General features: G+C 37.8%; 1 protein-coding gene across 4 annotated transcripts in view; it reads left to right on the top strand.

The window, feature by feature from the left end:
* phf14 (PHD finger protein 14) overlaps nucleotides 1-20,979 on the top strand; it is a 115,281-nt gene that overhangs the window by 69,820 nt on the left and 24,482 nt on the right. For 2 of the 4 annotated variants that reach the window (XM_067510638.1, XM_067510631.1), the window contains exon 17: nucleotides 16,130-16,247. In XM_067510638.1, coding sequence (XP_067366739.1) covers nucleotides 16,130-16,247 — 118 coding nt within the window. Of the gene's footprint in view, nucleotides 1-235; nucleotides 303-531; nucleotides 2,701-16,129; nucleotides 16,248-20,979 lie in introns of those variants that run through there. The other 2 variants (XM_067510656.1, XM_067510648.1) reach the window with 2 other exon arrangements.

Raw genomic sequence — 20,979 nt, 5'->3', positions numbered from 1 at the left:
ATTTACTTAACCTTAGTCAGTTTACCTGGCCATTGACATTAACTGTACATTACATTGCCACATTACATTAATTACATACATTACATACATTAACTATATATTTTTTCGTAGTTATTTTCAAATACTGCTGTTATATAAGAAACACATATGAAAGTGCTTTATAACCTTGATTTTGAGTGGCATAAAAATCTGTTTTATTTACTAATTTTTTATTTTATTTTGCAATTCTATACAGAAAAATGAAGGAAAAGGTAAATGCAGACATGCACAAAAACATTAATACTTAAGATAAATTTAATTTTATTTTATAAAGTGACAGCTTCTGTTTTTTTTTTGTTTTTTTTTTTAAGATACTATATCCAGAGCAAGACCAGTGTCATAGCAGTATATCGTAGAAAAAGCTGAACTCTTGAATACCAAAGTATTTGTGTATTACTTGTCTTGGTCTTGAAGCAGCGTTGAAGTTGTGAGGGTTGGTGGTTGGGGTGTGAGGTGTGCTGCCCTGACTCTTTCTATCTTTGCATTGCACAGGTTGTGAGAACCGGGGCAGCCACCTCAACCTTCCATAAAAACTTGGGACAGATGACCGTTGGCTTAGAGACAGAGAGAGGCAAATTGAGGCATTTGAAGAAAAGGCACTCGAATCAGGCCGAAGAACGAGACCATCACACCGCTCTACAACCACCTCTGATCCAAACTGGACCAACAACTGTCCAAAAACATAAATGGAACTAATCTTTGGTTAATGTTGGATTCTTAAACACACTATGAGTAACTTAGTAGATGTTTTTTTGTGTGTGAGTGTGTGTGTGTTTTAGATATTTGTAGCTCCACTTGCATCTATGCAAAGGTCAGCATCTACAGATTTGTGACCAAGAAAGAAGTGTTAACTATTTACACAGTTTATGTGCTAAAACAGTTTGGCCAGTAAACCTGATAGATGCAACGGTTATTTTACTGTTAAGTTACCAATGGTATCACTATTTCCTATGTATTTGTTTTAAAATGGGGTGTTGGGAATCAATGTCAAGCATAAAGTATTGGTTTTAACTATGGAATGAAGTCAGTTTGCTGATAGTATAATCTGATAAGGTAGGCATCAACCCAGCTGCATATATTTCACTGCTGAAGAGGGACTGGTTTTCATCTAGTCCCATTTTCTTAGGAAGCCCCTGTGGCCATTTCATGGAATCTTTAAGACTGCATTCACATTTAGCTCCAAAGCTGACATGCATCTAGAAAGCTCACATACCTTCTTTGGCTGCTGCACTGTATAGGAAATGGGTGAAAAACTATTTGCTTGTTGATCATGTTGCTTACAGTGTGGAAGGACAGAAAAAAAGTTCAAGGAGCTATAAAAGTGCTCAACCCATTAAACCCTCGGAACCAACTGATTTAGGCTTCTTCTGACTCTGGATGCCTGAATAAATCCTCTCTGTGCCTTTAGGTGCTCACCTGCATCCCTTGTAAAAAAAAAAAAAAAAAAAAAAAAAAGATTATGTATATTTGAAATCTACATAATCTTTTTTTTCTTGTCATTTGTAGTGTCTAGGCTGGTGCTCTGTACTTTTGACCTCCCTCCATGACTTGTCATCAGTACCAATCAGAGCTATTGATTGAAGTCATCACTCTGAAAAATCTAGTGTGAATAATTGCAGGCACTTGAACCCAGTCTGTCTCAGATGTGAGTGTGATTTTGTATTTTTAATTAGTGGAGGACCAGCAGTATTAAGAAAAGTCAGTATTGTAAATTGAAAAGCCAACACTTTCTGGTAAAATTGTCTAGCAGTAGGTCAAAATACTACTACCGTGAAGCATCTGTAGTTGAATCAAGCTAGTGTAGTTAGTGGTGATAGCACTTAGTAATTAAATCCAAATGTTTTTAAGCATTTATGTCTTCCTCTGTCTCCATATGTCTTGAAGTGACAGTTGAACTGACACATCTTCAGAAAGAACCCATCTCTGTCTCCATGTCCCTGGTGGCCCATAGTCAGTGCTGTCAAAACAATAGCTGCTTGCTGCTCTGCCAAGGCTCAAAAGTGAAGAAGTGTCATATTCTGCCCTTATATGTCACTCTGTTTCTTATTCAGTGCCCTTTATGCATGCTTTTGGGAACAGTCAAATCCACATAATTCACTGCTTTTGGCATCTCTGGAGCATGTCCACAAATACAATGCAATGGGTTCTTCCTTAGAGATAAGATCTTCTTGCATCTTGCGTGCAGAATGACTTGCTGACTCCTGACCAGTTCTTGATCACTCATACTCAGTCTCAAACACTGTGTGTCAGTTTTACAGTGCATGGTTGTATCTATTTACTCAGATCTGTACAATAATTTAAAGCTGAAAATAAGTGATGTGGTCTTGTAGAATTGGAATACCAGGTAGCTATGTAGTTTGATAATGTGTACATCATTCACTGAAAAGGCCAAACATGTTTTTTTCTTTTTGTGCCTAAATACCTGATTATATATCATAAGCTTGTGTGATGTAGTCTTTAAGTGACTACTGTATTTCCTTTAATTGTCCAACATTTGTTTACAGACAAGCTTTTAAGGGAATATTCCTTACAATTTGTGTACTGTGATACTGTGTGAAGTAAGAATGTGAATGTTGCTGCTGTTGTGTGTGTGAAGTCTCAAACTCTGGCCTAAAGCTCTTGAAAATTAAGCAGAGCTTTAATAAACTCTTGACTTTTTCACCTTATTGCCGCAGTGATAAATGAGTGTCAGTCAGCTAATTAATTGTTGTAAAGGTGCAGCAGCAGTGGTCCATTTGTGCGTGTAATGCCCTCTGTCATCTGTGATTTATCACCAGAGAAGTGGGGGTGTGGGGATTCTCTGAATCGATCTGCTGGAGTGTCATGCTGCAGTCACTCATAAGGTTTTGTCAGGATACATTAAAAAAGTGAGTATATGGAAAGCTATGATTATCAGTATTTCCATTTGTCATTTTTATGCCACACTGCACAAACACTTCAGAATTTACAATAGATTCAATTTGAATTGATTTAAGAATAACAATATTTTTGAAAATTAGATTTAGAGCATGTAGTTATAGAATAACTACACAATTGTGTGTAAGAAGAGTGGCATGTGGTGAAATTTGGGCACCCTTAGTAGAGTCATAGTAATCCCTTTAGCAGATACTAAAACTTAAAAATAATGTTTTAGTCAGCTTAAAATCTTTATATCCTTGTTTTTTTTTTTTTTCATTTCTCTTAATTTACCAAAGATTATGACTAATTTCGTCACAGCAGTTCCATTACTGTCCTTGCCTATTTTACTAATATTCTTTTCCACCTAATAATACGTTTCAGTTTAAGTTTAAATTTTTGGAAATTCAGGTTTTAAGAGCCAGAGTAGTAATTCCTTGTCATGTAAAGAGCAACAGCAAATACGGTTAACACGCTAGACATATTGTGTGCAGATGGATGGCCAACCTTTATTCTTCAAACAATTGTGGGAGAATACAAAAAGAAAGACGTTTTGGTTTTCAACATACTGACACCTCTGCGAGATTGAAGCGACTGGCTGTGGAAAACTGTAGCTGCCCTAATCCCTCATCCTTGACCACAAAGTCTTTGGGGACCGAGCAGCAGCTGGCAAACCAAAGATCCACTCAGATACAGCTGGTTTCCAGTTAGGGGATGAGACTTAGGCCAAGAGGTGCAGAAAGAGGAGGGGGTAAGGCATAAAAAGAGAAATGCTAGCAAGGAGGTTCTGGAAAGCAGTAACCTTTCCGATGATGAGTGCATTTCCCATTACTGCTCTGACACAGGATCCGCAGAGATGATTTAATGGCGGCATTTTGTTTTTGCTGACTTCACTCTTTTCCCCCTATTAAAACAGAAAACACAAGAGCTGGGGTTGTGGCTATGTGGGAAGTGTGGCCAAGCATCTAAAATCTATTACTCCCCAGCTTCTTCCCCTGTCTTTTTATCCCACTTATTTTACCACACTGTGAGCTCAAATAGTTCTGGAGGTACACGCTCTTCCTGCTTTTCCCTCCCTTCTGTCATATTCACTTTTTTCTGCTTTCTGCCTCTCATTCCATATGTAGTTAAATACACAGAACAGGAGTGTTCTTAATGTGTTTTGATTATTTAGTCTACCCTCAAGGGCGCTAGACAATACAACACAGCGATAGAGATACATCTCTGGATAATGCAGTACAGTTCAACAGCAGCAGTAACTCCCAAAATGATTATGAAGTGCAGTGTGCTAAGATGTGTCTCTGTAGCAAAGTACCTGAGAGTAAACTGAATTTCTGGCCAGGTCAAAGCTTGTGTTTGCCTCCACAGAGGTGAGGGGACAGACATGCTGCTAAAATCAACTGTTCTGCAGTGTTTTACCCAGTTAACTGGAGCCCCCTTTTGGAAAACAGGTGGATTGTCAGGCAAGGCACCAAGTGAGAGTTGAACACATCGTTCCCCTTCCCTCCCTTTTCCTCAATCTTGAATCTGAATGAGTTGTGTCCAGATGAGTTAATAAAAGCAGTCACTGTCTTTCCCTTCTCCATTTTTCCATAGGTGCAACTTCAGCAGTCCATTCATTACTTCCACCTCTTGTAAAACAATGGTTCTTTTATAATGTTGCAGTCACCCAACACTAAATCAAAAACTAAGGAGCTAACAAAGTCCAATAATCCACTCCTTTCTATTGAAAGAGACCAGCACACTTTGTCATGGATAAGAGTCAATGGCTGAGTGCTTTGTGTCATATTGATTTCTGTCACATGGCCACACTCCCAAGGTAATTGCATTAGCCACTTGTGATAAATTCAATGCCTTTTTCAGCCACTTGGGATCTGACACTAGGGCTGCTGGAGGGAAAGGAAGTTTTTTAAGCCACAAACCTACTATCAATACATGAACCCCAGACTTTGGGTACAAAATAGTGGGGAAGGATGCATCAATATATAGTGTTTAATTTGGACTCAAGCAAGCAAAATTATTCTGCTCAAAAAATGAAACAGTGTTGTGTATTACTATCTGAATATTTTAAAATGAATTCCAACTTATTACAGAAGAAAGACCTTCTCTTAATAAGGTTTAAAAAGAAATTGGAAATTGGTTCTCAATTGGTAGAGAATCAGGTTGGGATGTAGAAGGCCACGGGATCAAATCCCACCTGACCAGGTAGCAAAAACACTTGCAGAAATTATGTTTCTATAAGACCACAAATTTCTTTAGTAAAGCATGTGACTTTAGTTTGGTTTACATTTAAAATTATCAGGATACTTGTTGTAGTTAAAGTTTTAAAAAATTTTAATTAGAAATATGTTAATGCTGAATACATCAGTCAAATGTTCCCAGAACCCGGATCTTGTGCTTAACTTTTTCCTGGTTTTGTTTAAGCTTGTACTCCATTCAGTAGCAAAAACACTTGCAGAAATTATGTTTCTATAAGAACACAAATTTCTTTAGTAAAGAATGTGACTTTAGTTTGGTTTACATTTAAGATTATCAGGATACTTGTTGTAGTTAAAGTTTAAAAAAATTTAAATTACAAATATGCTTCATGCTGATTACATCAGTAAAATGTTCCCAGAACCCGGATCTTGTGTTTAACTTTTTCCTGGTTTTGTTTAAGCTTGTACTCCATTCAGTAGGATAAACAAAGAAACAAAGAAAAAAATAACATTGCCTTCAAACACAATGCGTGTTTAAATAACAGACGGGTTCTGAAGTTGAACTCCTATCTCTAGTGTCTGTCAACAGACATGTTGCTGACATATAACACACAGTGTTTGTGGTTGTATTGAAAAGGCCTGCTGTCATGGACAGCAAGACATGAGAATTGCTTAATCAGAGTAAGACACCTGGTTTAAGACAGACTTAGGAATATGTTAATGTTATTGTGGTTGCTCTTACAGTGCAAAAGGTGACGGGATCAGTTGTGGAAAGAATAACAAATACTGAATCACTGACAGAACTTCAAATCTACTCCACACCCTCTTTACATCAGGCCAGTCCTACACTGCCTATAAGGCGCAAAGTGCCTTACAGGGGCATCAAATTGGGCCAGTCACTATAAAAATAGATTGTCAAAGATATTCACAGAGATAGAAAGAGGCAGAAAGGAAGATAGAAATGTATATAGAACTGATCAGGTTCCACGTAGTCCATTCAGTTCATGAATAAGTCCTGTGGCTCCACCCACAGACATGTTGGTTATGTTTTTGTATCAATTTACAATGAGGCAGCAGTGGACTGTTGATGACTCATTCATATAAAAGTTTAGCAACATAAATGCTTCAGCGAAGGTGTGTGCAGACAACAGAGGACCACAACTTCTGGTGAGTCCAGTAAACACCAGTCCATTTTTACAGCATAACTGGTACGTAGATGACAGGAACTAGAACCAGAAGAGCTGAGTGTCTCGCTCAGGCACACTCCTGGTAGGTAGGGCAGGAATTATTTAACCTACTTTGGACTGTGTGATGTAAGTAGAGTACCTGGAGACATGCTAGCATGGGGAGAATATGCAAACATCACACTGAGAGGTTCTGAGTGGGTGGGGTGGCACCACAAAGCTTGTATAGCCTGGGCAGCCCACACTCCCAGTCTGCTGAACTTCCAGAACATCCAGAACTTGCTTAGCTGTAAAATTATTTGTAAGGTGGGCTAAATGGTTACTGTACAATATCCTACATCCAGTCAGCTTTCACTTTGCATGTTAGAAATGAAGCCATCAAGCTCGGTGTGATTAACCCAATTGTGAATGGAAGATGGCGGACAGAACTGATATTACCATTATTGTGAGGGTTTTACTTGTTCAACATGTGCATTAATAAACTATTTACTTGCTTCTATTGCATTTATGGCAACATACAGTTGTAAACTAAAGTTAGTGAAGTCACCTCACCTAGGCTCCCTCTGTCTTTCTTTCTCTGTGTATGTGAACAGCTCAGCTCTGCCCTCTGTCACAGAGTGTGGACAGAGAGGAAAGACTGCACCCTTAACACAACTATATTTTCAGGTCTGCTAATCTCACTCACTGCTCACTTCAAGTGCCAATAAAATGCATATGGTTGATTTACTTGCACTGATCCACTCAAATAATAATGCATGAGAATAGACATCTGCTGACACTGATTAATTGAAAATGTCAAGGATCGTCTTGATTAATCAGCCAACCAATCAATTGGTTGACCACTGTTTTATACTATATACATATACTTTATACAAAAAGTGAGCGTGTCCTCTCTTTTTGTTCAATGTGTCAACAAAATAGTTATTCTGTTTTTCATATATAAGGGTTTTACTATAGAGAATGTGAAGTTGATGACACTGTGAATTTTTGTTTTCATGCACCATGTTGTGATGATTCCCCTGCTTGTCTGTTGGTGAACTGGAGTCTGTGTTTTCTGACTTAAGCCAAACGAAACCAAAATAAAGCCATGATGACCACTATAGCATGCTGGGGACATACCCCTATAACCCTAAAGTTAAAATATTGATGTAATTTTAATATTTTCGCCCAAGATTTGTGAAAAAAAGTCAGTTCCAACTTGTACTTGTAAAATCTACTTGTAAAAGTAATCAAGCAAGATTTGTTGGTTTCATAACTTCGGCATGGTTCACTTAGTTTGAATTATTTTATTACATTGTCAGGTCTAAAGTGAACACATGTAGGCACACAATTTTAAATTCTATGCAACTGCTTCAATCTAATATATTGCCATCTTTGCCCTCATCAGTATGATTTACTTGAGTATTTATGTCAGCGAATATTTCTGCAGGTTGTGTGAATTAATCGAGGTTTTGGGGTTCTTCAAGCAATGAGTCAAAAGACAGTGATTTTGAACAGGTGAATCAGATCAAACGAACCCAGTTTAGATTTGTGGTCCATCAACCCCACTCCGGCAGGATAGGGGCCGGGGTGACGCTTATGGGAGAGGGAGGGGATCTAAGAACTTTACACAGAGATTAAACAGTAGATGAAAGTGGACACGAATTGCCAACTGAGAGCTACACATGTAGCAGACAAAAGCAATCAATCATGTCCCCTCTACCACCTTACCTCCAATAAGATTACATCAATCAATATGCTCTTCTATGAGTGATTGGAATTTGTCTCCTTCTAAAGTACAAAGGGGCGGGAGGAGGCGCAGCTCAATTTTCCCAATGATTAAAGCAGAGCAGAATACCTTTGATAACATCAAGGACCTTGCTGTGGCTGGGTGTGTAAGGGCGAGGTGTGGAAGATAGAGGTAGCTTGTGGTATTAGGTGACACGGACAGTTAAGAACAAAGATGAAGAACAATATGTATGTACACTAGAGAACAAATTCAATATCCTGTATGGTATGGAAAAATTATTTTTTTTAAAGTTGAACATTTCCTTACTATGTGGGTAGATAACAGTCTTGATGCTAACTAAACCTCTGACATGGGCAATGTGTGTTTAAGATCACCAGTCCACTGGGATTTTGAACGTTTGATGAGATTCTGGTTGTAATAGTAAACGCCCTGCACTTATATAGTGCTGTTCTACTTACTGGCACTCAAAGTACTTTACACTGCTTCTCATTCACACATTCGAACACACTACCACATGTGACCGGAGGAGCCGGGGGTTGGACCAACAACTGTGGGATTGGTGGACGACCGCTCTACAATCTTGCACCATAGTCTTGGCAGTTACTTAAAAATTGCTTTCTAAATTTAGTCCAAATTTGAGCATTAAATTAATTTATGTGGTACAAACAAGAAACACCCACCACATTATTGAATGTTGGGCCAAGAAATATATATATTTTATTTTATTTTTTTATTATAAACGAAAATCACCTAAAAAAAAAACTCTCTTGAAATCCTAATTTTTACGCACACTAGAGCCACACTGCACTCTAGAAAAGATAATCTTGCTCGGTCCACCCCTTTGATCTATAGTGTAATATCTCAACAGTCAGGAGATGGATTGCAATAAGATTATGCACAGGCATTCGCAGTCGCCAGAGAAGAATGCCAAATGACTTTGGGTAATCCCTGACTTGGTGGTCCTGCTGGTGTTCATTTGTCTTGGGAAATAGCTCAAAATCTGCTGAATGGCTTTTGACACATTCTGTGGAACATTTTATTGGTCAGTTTATCTTATAGACCTTAGTGATCCTTTTACATTTCTTCTGAAGTCACTTAAAATGGGTCTTGAACGCTAAGGGATAGATGCTAATGATATTTCCATCATTGTGTATTCTGTTGCCAACTAGGGCTTGGAATTACCACCATCTTTAACACAGTCACTCCCACATACCACTTTACAGGTTGAATTTTATATAAATACTTAAATAATTTAAATGAAACTATGACAATATAAATACAATGAGCACTACTAGCAGAGTTTACTGATTGGTCGATTGCTTTGCGCTTCTATGCTAGCGACTGGTGACACACACCACTGCAAATGAGATGTCCCTGTAAAGAATATGGTGGAGATGTAACCCAGAGGAGATATGTGGTGGCAAAGAAAAGGTGTAACAAAATTAGAAAAACAACCTTTATTGTCATTGAGCTCATCTATGTCACAATGAAATTCTTTTTCTGCATTTAACTCATCCCCTTGCGGGGAGCAGTGTCCAGTGACTGTCCCGCTCAGGGACACGCTAGGTTTTGATCTTGCTGAATTCTGCATCCTTTCCTGCTGCTCTACCCATTGACCTAAGGCCTCCTAAATCCACTTATGGCACAAAACAGGGACATGACTTTGATGACTTTTTTTCTGACACTATGCTGAGCACCTTATAAGTTGAATGTTGTGTGACAGATTCAGCAAGCTAATCAAACAGCTGGTTCAATTCTTCACTGAACCTTAAACTTAGGATGATAGTTACAGTGGACATGTCCTCTCTTCCTGTAACTGGACTGTAACTGGAATATCTCCTATTGGACATGGTGTTTGCATTAAAGAAGCATTGTTTAGTTTATGCCGAACACTACAAAGCGTAGGTCCTCTGTGTTTCATCAGAAAGAGGTTCTGTGAGAGGTGTTCAGACAATCCAGGGACAGTGCTGCCCCCCTAAAGCCCATAATATCCTACTGCAATGACAGGATTTACAGCTTTTGTAGTTAGAATTTTATATCCTAATAATCTTTATTCAAATTTTAGGTATCTCAAAATGTGAAAAGGCTGAGAGGCTGCCTCGCATGCTAGCATCCTGAAAGATCAATATCTTAACATTGTCACTAAAAAATGTAACTAATTTGTGGTTGCTCAAAAGCGAATGTGTCCTGTATGTGTCAGTGTACAGAAAATATGAAGATGAATTGATGTTGATCCTTTCACTATAGGTTTGACGGGTTTGAAAAAAAGAATATTTAGTTATACTTAACTCATGCAAATGCAAATTAGCATGTTCAAGTTTACCAAATTGAATACTCTATATTTTCCTTTGTGCTCTGATAAAAAAACAGTTGATTTCAGTCCGCTCCTTTTACAAATGTAAAGTTTAAACTGTCACAGAGTAGTAATTGTTTGATTGATAAATGTGGGGAAGCATCCAAAACATAAAGAAGCATTTTCCCAAAACCGAAGATGGAGTGTAGTCCACTATTTATAGATAAATGAAGATTAAACACCACATTATCTCATATGCACAGAAAACCCTGCGTCTGCATCAGTGGGCAGTGGTTTAATTCAAAGATCTTCCCATGATACACATTACAAAGGGTTCATTAGGGAAGCACATGTGCTGTTGTCACAGTCTTGCTAAATGAAAAGAGCCCTCCGGTGAGTTTGGAAGGTCTTCAAGAGGTTCCAGCAGTGGAACAGAAGAGCTTTTTCTTTCCAGTTTGCCTTAGTTGGAGATTCATGTAAAATCAATTGGCAGTTTGTTCAACAATAGAAGTGTGCTCATTAGTGCAGCACACACATTGGTCATTTGTCTTCTGTTCACTAGGTGGCCAGGGGGTATTTTAAATTCTGCTTGTTACCAGGCAGATATGCATGCTCAGCCTATCCAGGATTTGTGTGTGTGTGTGCGTGTGTGCGTGCATGCATGTGTGTGTAAATGTGAGTGAGAGAGATCCACCTGCTTTGGCATATTTGCGATAATGTGCAGCAGCTGTTAGCTTATGCCCCTACAACTCATAAGAGCTGTTTATGCCAATTAAACTTCAACTATGATTTTAGTAAATCTGTCATGCTAAACGTTTAAACACTACAGGTGTATTATTACAACTATTTCATAGATATTTAGTCCAGTGACAGAGAGCGGCATTCCATAACTCCAACCTTATTAGTGTTCAGGTAGCCACTAAGTTAATTAGTGAGGTCTTGGATCAGGATGCCTGCTATGGAAAGCAGCATGAACAGGGTTTTTGTGCAATGAGAGATTTTTATATATTTATAAGGTGGCTCACTTCAGTTTTGCCCCCACAAATCAGACCAATAAACCTGAATACATACCTACTAACTTTTCATGAGTTTTCACCTAACTGCACAGAATCATTGATAATTTTGAAAATGAATCTTATGACTGAGTGAATACACTGGATCCTACAGTTGTCTATAACATTCTTATACATATTACTTCCATTAGAACACCAATTGTGAGGCTCTGTCCAGAGGTTGACAGTGTGAAGAAATGAAGCCTTTCTTATTAATATGAATGATGAAAAATATTTAATGTAACTGGGACCAGCACTACAGGGGGATCTGTCAAACCGATTCAGCTTTATTTCAATAAAAAGTTGGATCTAGTTCAAACTTTTTTGCAGTGTGTATCATGCGCAAAGGTGCTGCACATTCCTGAAAGTTTTTCCTTTTTTACAAATGCTGAAAAGAACAGGGTCGAGTAAGGGAAAGTTGAAAAGTAATATTAGATCAGAAGTCCTTAAAATTAAAAAATACCTAAACACGCATAAATGAACATACATATATTTTAGTTGTTAATTCTTAAACGTTGACATGACAAAGTCAATGTGTATGGAGGATTGCTCAGTCTCATTACCTGCTCTGATACTGATTTCATCCAAATAAAGAATGCAGAACTACCATCAACAAGCTATTGACATATGTATTTTTTATTAGTGCAGAACATCAGTTTCTCTTTATGTTTTTCTTCAGTCAAAAACAACACTGTTGCAATCCATCAATTGCACATCAGGTCGGATACTATTAAACTGCCTAATTTCTTTCAGCAAACATATCCAATGCTTTCCAAGTTGGCTTCACTGTTAAAGACTACCAACAGATCTCCAAACCCAGCCTGCTATAAATCATGAACAGACAGCTTCTAAGACAAAGTGATTTTCAATGTGATTTCCTGATATTCGTGCTAAAACCACAGCATAAAAAAGGCCAAACAATCCCTACAAGATGAATCAGATTCATTGTTGAGGCCCAATCATCATTCACTCATTTCTCAATAAATCCTGTTCACCTTATTGACTCCAGAGAGGAGAAGGGGGATCAGTGCGTCCCATGTGTGTTAAGAAGAGGTACATTTGGCTTCTTTAAAATTAGAATATCTGTAATTTTAAATTTAACTTTCTTAAACAATTTAGGTGCAATTGTACATCCACATTTGTGTGAGGTATATACAGTTTACTCTCTTATGCGTGTTCAGGTATTTTCAGTTCAAACCTTGAATCTATATATAAATGTATGTATATACATACACACACACACACACACACACACATATATATATATATATATATATATAAATGTGTGTGTGTATATGTATATGTATGGTTAGAGCAGGTAACTATAGCAACAGCACTACAGTAATGCTTTCCACCAAGTTTATGGTTACAGGTAAAACTAATTTAGCCTACAGTAAGTGTCCCCATTTAAAAAATGATGACTTAAGCTGCTCTTTTGTGTTCTTCGCCTCTACACAGTTTCTTAAGTCTGTATATCAGGAGCAGCAATGTGTATTATCTTTTCCAGGGTTTTTTCACCCAAATTACAGAAGAAAAAATATCCTCTTTTTTGGTATTTGGTTTTGAGTGGTATGTTCCGTGCAGATACTTTCATTTTTTTTCTCAAAACAACGTTTATATCACACTATTTCCCAAAGACACATGAATTCATCCTAAAAGGAACACAGGCAAGATATTATTCCCTTTGACAAATTCATATAAAAACACTGTCCCTGATGAGCCCACATTATATATAAATTGATATATGGATCTATTGGCATTATCACAGACATAGAAGGGGAAAAATAAATTCGCATTTTTTACATCCGGTAACCTCTAGGTCAATAAATTAGCTGTTTGCACAACATCTAACAGGTTACCTCAAATTGTCTGAAACTCCTTTTGGAGTTTTTGCTTTGATTATATTTTTTATATGAAACCACATCAATACTCAAGGGGGGTACACTTCTACTAGTATTGCTGATTTTAAAAGTTTTTTTTTTATATTGTTTAGTGCTGTAATAAGAGACATGATCAAAGTTATAAGTGCATATTCTTGCATTAAACAATTAAAACTCAAAAGCATAGAAATAAAATGTTCCACTACTAATGTAAGTTTTGGGCATGCACTGAACAGCCATAACATAATAACCACCTGATGGTTTTATTAGGTCTTTATGCTATAGTAGCTGTTGATGTGACAATAATGTGTCATTTCCTTTTAATGCAACTACTTTTTTTTACTTTTTCTCAACTCATTATATGTTGTTGCCTCACCTGTGCAGAACTCTACAGTGCAAGAGTATTAAAGTAGGAATGCTGACATAGTCTTAAAAGTACACTGAGAGTAATTAACAGATGTCAAGTCGTAGTGTTTCTGATGCAGTTTCACACTCAGGTGGACAAATCTATACTCTATTGTTACATATACATATCCATGAATAAAAAGACAATAACAGTAGTTCATTAAAACAGATAAATGCAAGCGTTACCAAACATACGTAAATGCAAAACAGTAGTGTCAGCTCTGCCTGTGGTGTTTATGTTTGAGTTAAATACAGCGACTTTGTCTAATCTCTAGTTGTGATGGATATGCTAAAACTAAAATAGCTGTCTGTATGTTCTGCTAACCTTATTTGCCACACAACTTAACTCCAGCTGTACCAGATCCAGACGATAAAAAGCATCATTTTAAACCTTGTTTGGTCATTAATATAAGCACATTTTTATTTTATGTAGATTGAATAATAAGGGAGATATTATATGCAAATTTGCTGTTTGTTAAAAATTATAAATGAATTTTCACTCAGTTGTTAGTTCGTTAGCTTAACCAAGTCAGTAGCATCAGTACCAAGTGTCCCATCCAATATGAGTGTTAAATCATAAAACTTTACACTAAATTCTGAGTAGACAAAATGTGTGCTTATTTTGTAATGAATCACAATTAACTATAGACAGTCTGCAATTACTCATGATTAAAAATGGTCTGGGAGTTAGACTTGATGTCAATCAATCCCAGAGTTGTTTGATCCCCGGCTCCTTGGGTCATATGTTGATGTGTCCTTGAGCAAGACACTGAACCACTCCCGGTGAATGTTAGCCAGCTGCATAGCATCTCCCCCATCGGTGTGTGATTGTGAGTGCAAATGGAAAATTGTACGCATTGATGCTAACATGAAAGCATTTACTTTTGGGTAGGGGGTTGTATGTAATACAGAAACATTTGACTAAAATACATTTAAATTTCCACTGATATTATGCCACTAGGAATTTAAATTTTAGCATCATAGTTTTATTAATCAGATCAAGTTGTGTGATCGTCTGCACTTATATAGCGCTTTTCTACCTATTGGCACTCAAAGGACTATGCACTGCTTTTTATTCACCCATTCGAACACACAACCACATGTGACCCGGGAAGCCGGGGATCGAAGGAGGTTACCAGGAGTAACTAATTTGGTGTTCAGTGTCTTGCTCAAGGTCATTTTGACATGTGACCAGAGGAACTGAGCGAACCAACAACTGCGGGATTGGTGGACGACCACAGTCGCCCATAGTGATGATTTAAGCTACCAAAAAACTCTACAATACATTATTATTGTAGCAACACACTTAGATTGTGCTGAAACAACAAAGGACTTGAATGATTAGTTGACTGACAGATAACTGTTATCCATGTAAATAAATGATAAGTCATTTACAGCTCTTCATTATTGTTCATTTGACAAAACAAGGCAGTTGGAGACATATTTCAAAAAACAGACTTTAACAGGATGTTGGCTAAATTCTGTTGACACAGAATAAAATGCATTTAAAGCATTTGTTTATCTGAAAAAGAAGAGTTTGACCTGTGACTCTAGCAGACTTTTCTTTTAATCATTTATGAGGCTGGCTGCCCTTCAACAATCTTCCTCTGCCTGAGAAACACACACACACAAACACACTGCACAATTACACCCAATTATGTCCAGATCAATGAAGGAGATTCACATTCTTCAGTGAAAATCTGATAACAGTGATAACAGCCAGGGAGGTCAACCTGAACCTTGTCTTCATCTCCATTACTGGCAAAATATTGACCGGAAGACAGACTTGAAGACAGTAAGAGAAATGCAATACCATAATAACAACTGTATAAGTGTCAGAGAGATGGTTGATATCACACTTTATTAAACAAAAGAAAATTGGAAAGATGAGTTTGGTTTTCTAAAACTGTGTTTTCAGATCAATGTATAATTTGGATTGTAAACTAAATACACAAAGCAAAACAAATAAAGGAAAAACAAAACTTTAATTCATGAGCTCTTTGATTTAATCATTAAACAGCTGACCAGCCAACTGTGCCGATATTTATGAGCCAACAAAATTGGGGGTTTATGAATTAACAGTCCTCTAATTTCAAAACAAACTGTTATCTGTTATCTTTTAAACTGAATTTTCTTTCAGGGGTGAGGTCTGGCCATTATTGTTTCTTTCGGAGTGCAGCCTCACGAGACTCGACACAAAATAACCAACACTAAGACCTGTACTATCTGGTTGCTGCCCCAAACCATTGGACAGTCAGTCGCTGTATCAGGTCAAGGCAGTGAACTGATTGGTGGGACATTGGAATGCATTAACAACGTCTCATGACTAACAACTAGCTGCTTCGTCGCCATCCACCATCACACAGGAACTGGCATCAATGTTGGAAGATGTTGGCTTTTGACATATTTATAGCATGCGACACATAACATGCGTCCTTCCTGTCTGTACCTCAGGTGTGACGAGTGCCAGCTCTGCTATCACTTTGGGTGTCTAGACCCACCATTGAAGAAATCTCCCAAGCAGACAGGATATGGTTGGATCTGCCAGGAGTGTGACACATCTTCCTCCAAGGTGAGTATGTGCTTAGTGTTTATGTTAAGTCCCAGAATGTAAAAGAAAATAATTTTAGTCCCCACCTGTTTCGACATCTCTTCCTATCAGAATTGTGGTGTAATTATTTTGTTACAATTGCAATTAAAAATAAAGAAAAATAGCTCTCTCTACCTTGGTGTTTTTATAAATGTTCTGCTTATATAGCAGCTTTTTCCAAAGTGCTGTAAAATATTGCTTCTCATTTACCCATTCGTACCCATCGTTTGGCTGCATGTTGTCACCTGACCCTGGGGTTCTGTGACTCCAGCCTTACAGAGTGTGTGCAGAAATTAAAGAACAAGAGAGTCTCCTGTTATTCTAACATTGTGTCCACACAGGAAGTGATTCACCTTGCATATCACTAACGTAAATGCAATCTAGGCATCATTTTAAATGTATTGTCTGTTTTTTCAGTGCAGTGTTGTGTCCAGTGGGTCTAAGGGCTGTGTACAGTATCTTGTGCTGAATAATACACACAGGGATGCACATGTTTTTTGACTTTTTACTAAGCTTTTTGATTGTGCACAAAGACAACTGTGAACGTGAGCATTGAGGTGCATTGAAATTACACTAAGTGGCTCATAACATACTTTCCAGGCCTCAAGAATTCTCCTAAAACACCATGTGTTTATGTTAAAAATTTATTAATCTAATCACACTTCAAAGTGCATCTTTCTGATTATGAAAACAGGTAAAATGGTTATGATTTTGTGTGAGGCCCAAAGTGGACTCTTGTCAAGAAATATAACCCCGATTCCAAAGAAGTTGGGGCCATATGTAAAACTTAAATAAAAACAGAATGCAATGATTTGCAAATCTTATCAACCCATATTATATTCACCATAAAACATAAACAACATATCAGCTGTTGAAAGTGAGACATTTTACTGTTGGAAAATATTAGCTCATTTTGAATTTAATGGCACCAAGACATCTCAAAAAAGTCAGAACAGGTGCAACAGAAGGCTGGAAAAGTAATTGCCGCAAATCAAAAGCAAATGGAGGAGCATTTGACAACTAATTAGGTTAATTAGCAACAGGTCAGTACCATGAGCATTTCATAGAGGCGGAGTCTCTTGAATGTAAAAATGGGCAGAGGTTCCCCAATCAGTGACAAACTCTGTCTAGAAATTGTGGAACAATTTCAGACAAATGTTCCTCATTACAAAATTGTGAAGACTTTGAAGAGCACGCCATCTAGAGTAAATACAGTAAGGTCAAAACTGGACGTGTGTGATCTTCGGCACTACATTAAAAACAGGCAGAATTCTCTACTGGACATCACTGCATGGGCTCAGAAACACTTCCAGAAGTCACTGCCTATGAACACAGTTCACCGTGCAATCCACAAATGTAAGATAGAGCTGTATCATGCAAAAAAGAAGCCATATGTGCACATGATCCAGAAGCCATGTTCTCTGGGCCAAAGCTCATTTAAAATGGTCAGAGGGAAAATCAAAAATTGAAATTCTTTCTGGAAACCATGGAGACAGTGCCCTGTGAACTAAAGAGGAGACGGACCATCCTGCTTGTTACCAGTGGACAGTTCAGAAGCCTCCATCGCTGATGGAATGGGGCTGCATTAGTGCCTATGGTGTGGGCAGCTTACACATCTGGAAAGGCTCCATCAATGCTGAAACGTATATAGAGGATTTAAATCAACGATGCTCCCATCCAGACAACATCTCTTTCAGTGACCTTGCATATTTCAGTAAGACAATCCTAAACCACACACTTAATCCATCACAACAGCATTGCTTCACAGCAGAAGAGTCAAGGTGCTGAAGTGGCCTGCCTGCAGTCCAGACCTTTCACCAATAGAAAACATTTGGTGCATTATAAAACAAAAAATCCGGCAACAAAGGCGTAGGACTGTTGAGCAGCTAGAATCTTGCATCAGCTAAGAATGGGATAACATTCCTCTCCTAAGACTCCAGCAACTGGTCTCCTTACACCCAAAACATTTACAGACAGTTGTTAAAAGAAGAGGGGATGCTACACAATGATAAACATCACCTTGTTCCAACTTTTTTGAGATGTGTTGCTGCCATCAAATTCAAAATCAGCTGATGTCAGCAGATGTCTAATTTTCAACATCTGATATGTAGTTTATGTTGTTTTGTGAATAAAATATTGAATTCAATTCAACTTTATTTATATAGCGCCAATTCACAACAAAGTTATATCAGAGCACTTTTCAGAATAAAGTAAACCCAACAATTCCCACTTAAACAAGCTCTAGGCAACAGTGGAGAGGAAAAACTCCCTCTAATGGAAGAAACTTCCAGCAGACCCAGGCTCAGGGTGGGCAGCCATCTGCCTTGATCGGTTGGGGTGAGTGGAAAGTGAAGAGAGAAAAGAAAAGAGGAACAAAAAGCAACAACAAAACATCGGGCAGGTTGGTAGGACCAGTAGCTGGAAAACACACAGCTCCAAAGCTGGGGACACCTGCAGAAAGGGACAGAGAAGGAGAAGGACAAATACAGAAGAAAACACATAAAGTTAATGTCATACAGTGGTGACAATCGTGGGGTTAGAGGAGAGGAGAGAGGATCAAGACGAGGAAAGGAGCTCAGTGCATTGGGGGGGTGGTTCCCCCAGCAGTCTAAGCCTATAGAAGCATGACTATAACTAACTATATCCTGAATCACAGGAACAAAGCATTCAGTTTTGAAGAAAGCAATTAAGTTAAACTCCCCTTCAAATGTTAATCAGTTGTCATATAAAAACATAATAGAACCAAATAAGTTTTACATTTGAACTAGTGTGCATGTTCACTTTGAGTGCTCTCTATTTGTCTTTGATGTTTAGTAGAGTAGACAACCAGAAAACACATATCTAGTGATATGTTAAGAAACAGATTCAGAAACAGAAGGTCATACTGTATCTGGGCTCTTTGCCATATTTGGCCTCATGTTATTGAGATCACTGAATAACATTCAGACAAATAGCTCAATATAAGCATGTGTTCAGGTGGCATGGTCCTCTATCAGACGTAAATATCAATGTTTTTTAATATCTATTGTGGTGGGAAGTAAGTGCAAAAGAAGTAATTTTACAAAATGTCATTTTTCACACACACACACACACACACACACACACACAAACAGATGATTTTATTCAAATCATCGAAAATCATCGGTACTTTTGGAAGTATGTGTTTTTTCTCTGCCATTAGCTCCAGTGGCTAACTCAGGCAGCTGTTGACGTAATTAGTCAATGAAATAATTAGCTCCCAAATCTATACAATGGCATTGAAAACACCATACCCACTTTTAGAGGACATATATCATATTAAAAAACAAAACAAATGCATAATTTTGTTTGTGTGTTTAAACATTTATGAGCTGCCAAAAATAATGGCTGTAATTCCCATAGTTTATACAATAATTTCTACCAAACTCCTTAAAGGAAAGCTGACAGTCAATATTTTAAACATACATTAATTGTTTCATTTCAAATCCATGTTTATGGCGTAAAAAGCCAAAATCACTATCATCTATACGGCCACATTGTAACTCATTCCCTCTGGAGTATCTTGTCCCTATGAAATTGCGCCCAAGCTCTTCCCACTTGTTTATATGAAAAGAGAAAACCTTCACACTTTCGCTTTCTCTCCCCCAGAGCAGAGCAACATTTGACTGATGAGAATAGCATCTGCTGTCTTGACATGTCAAATGAATTCGTTCTTTATTTTTTTTTTTTTCCCTATTCCTTTGGCAAGCAAAGATCCCACACATTTAGCATCTCTAAGGCTGTTTGAAGTACTGGTTAAGCCAATTTGTTTATGTTTTTCTTTGGAAAGTATTTCATAGATATACATGAGAGGTGAATGCTTTCTTATTCTAAAGGATTTTTATTATTCGTTTGGAGTTCATAAAGAACATTGAAGAGGCAAGTTTAAGCAACAAATGGATAAAGGAAGCCAGTGCAGACATGTTATTTCTAATACTCCAAGGTCTACATTTAGAGAGGCAGTTAAGAATGTGACATTTTTGAGAAAGTATGGTGTACACACCTTTTAAGCGCAAGGTGCTCAGAGTGTGGGGAGATAATTGACTCCACTAAGGGCATCTAAAAAGCACTCGGAGATGAGAGCTGTATTTAAGGAAAGTTTTATTATCTGCTTTCAAATGCCAAATCATGCACCATTTTTACCTGTGGGGGGAGTATGTTTCTTAAATGCCAGCATTAAGTGCAGAATATTACCTGATCGTTGCAAGTGAAATTCAGCTGCTGGCAGAGATAGTGGGCGGTCGACCCCTCAGCCTGACAGTCTGCTACAAAGACTGTTACAGGAAGTGATTTGTCAGAGCTCCCTACAGCCACTGCTCTTATCTGAGAGCAAGATGTATATCTGAAGAAAAGGTAGGCAGGAAGCAGCACAGAATATCTTCAAGCTTGTTTGAAAGACAGCATGTGCCTGTTTTGCACGAAAGATTCCAAAGGTTTGCTTGAAGTATAAGTAGTATGAAAGGCATACTTTATATTAAGGTCTCAGTCATAGCATCGGGCATTATAAACACCAGCTGGTGATTTATTGTTTTGGTGACAGGGATAATCATGAGCACTCTGACATGTCTGTGGCATTGCAGCCTCAAACACAAAAAACTGTGATGCTTTGTGTGATCTGACAGCTGTCTATCGTGATCAGCACAGTTTTTTTTTTTTTTTTTATGTTATGTTGCCCCCTATTCACCACAACATTAAA

This window comes from Channa argus, chromosome 1 (genome assembly GCF_033026475.1).
Source record: "Channa argus isolate prfri chromosome 1, Channa argus male v1.0, whole genome shotgun sequence".
NCBI classification, from domain to species: Eukaryota; Metazoa; Chordata; class Actinopteri; order Anabantiformes; family Channidae; genus Channa; species Channa argus.
Note: the sequence above shows the minus strand (reverse complement) of the source record. Positions and strands in the feature narration are given on the sequence as shown.